Raw genomic sequence first — 1,302 nt, forward strand, 5'->3', positions numbered from 1 at the left:
TGCACTGCAGTTTTTACTTCAGCAAAATCAATGAAATTTGTATTTGATTTTTCATCCCAACAAATCGACATACGATACTAATTAACCACATACTACCTAAACAATAAAAAACTAACTGTGAATAGATGAACATTAACAATCACAATTAAATCCTCTCACCCCTAATTCTTCTAGCCAACTGGATATCCTTCGGCATAATGGTAACCCTCTTAGCATGAATAGCGCAAAGATTGGTATCCTCAAAAACTCCAACCAAATAGGCTTCAGATGCCTCCTGTAGTGCGGTAACAGCGCCACTCTGGAATCTCAGATCTGTCTTAAAATCTTGAGAGATTTCCCTCACCAATCTCTGGAATGGAAGTTTCCTGATCAAGAGCTCAGTACTCTTCTGATGCTTCCTAATTTCTCTCAGGGCCACAGTTCCTGGCCTGAATCTGTGAGGCTTCTTTACTCCACCGGTTGCCGGAGCAGATTTCCTGGCAGCCTTTGTAGCAAGCTGCTTCCTCGGTGCCTTTCCTCCGGTAGATTTTCTGGCAGTTTGCTTTGTACGAGCCATTGGAGATAAAATTAAAACCCTTAGATTGAATAGAAAGCAGGTGATTAAGAGTGAAGAGACGATTTGGTGTGTTGAGAAGCAGGAGGGGGGATTATATAATGGAAATTTGGCAGGGAGGAGGGAAATTTGGCGGGTTTTGAAATATTTAGAAGCGCTGAAATTGGAATGTAGATTGAATAACTGGCGACGGTTGAGAAATGCGGATCGCAATCTGCGTGAAGCGTCGAGCGTCGAGCGACCAATAGGATCTGCTGGTTACGGCGCCCCTTTTTCAGTTTTGGCTACAAAAGATAATTGAAACAATTTCGTTTTTGAGTTGTTAAGCGGGCATGAAACATAGTTGGAATTTTAAACTTATTGGGTTGTCTTGGTAGCATTTCCAACTAGAAAATACTAGGGATGGCAACGGGTAGTGTACCCGTGGGTACCCGACACTACCCGACCCTAATGGGACTACCCGTATCCTGTATAAAAGGGTATGAGACGGGTATGAGATCAAAATCATTACCCGTTAGGGTAATGGGACGGGTATGGGAATACCCCTAGGGTACCCGGTACCCGTTACCCGTCATAAAAAAAATTATATTAATAAATATCATTGTTTTTTATATGTAAGACGTGAAATTTAAACCCCAACCATTTATTTTTCAACAATTGAGTGATACCACTAAATTACTTTATTCTTATTAATTAAGGTTCAATTTATTCAATTTTTAGATTGATGATTTATTAAATTTATAGTTTGT

General features: G+C 40.2%; 1 protein-coding gene across 1 annotated transcript; it reads right to left on the bottom strand.

The window, feature by feature from the left end:
• Positions 1-866, bottom strand: LOC136229090 (histone H3.2-like). The gene has a single exon (XM_066017657.1). It carries the CDS (start codon positions 554-556, stop codon positions 146-148), a length of 411 nt encoding a protein of 136 aa, XP_065873729.1. The 5' UTR covers positions 557-866; the 3' UTR covers positions 1-145.
• Between the last annotated feature and the right edge of the window lie 436 nt (positions 867-1,302).

Source organism: Euphorbia lathyris, chromosome 5 (assembly GCF_963576675.1).
Source record: "Euphorbia lathyris chromosome 5, ddEupLath1.1, whole genome shotgun sequence".
NCBI classification, from domain to species: Eukaryota; Viridiplantae; Streptophyta; class Magnoliopsida; order Malpighiales; family Euphorbiaceae; genus Euphorbia; species Euphorbia lathyris.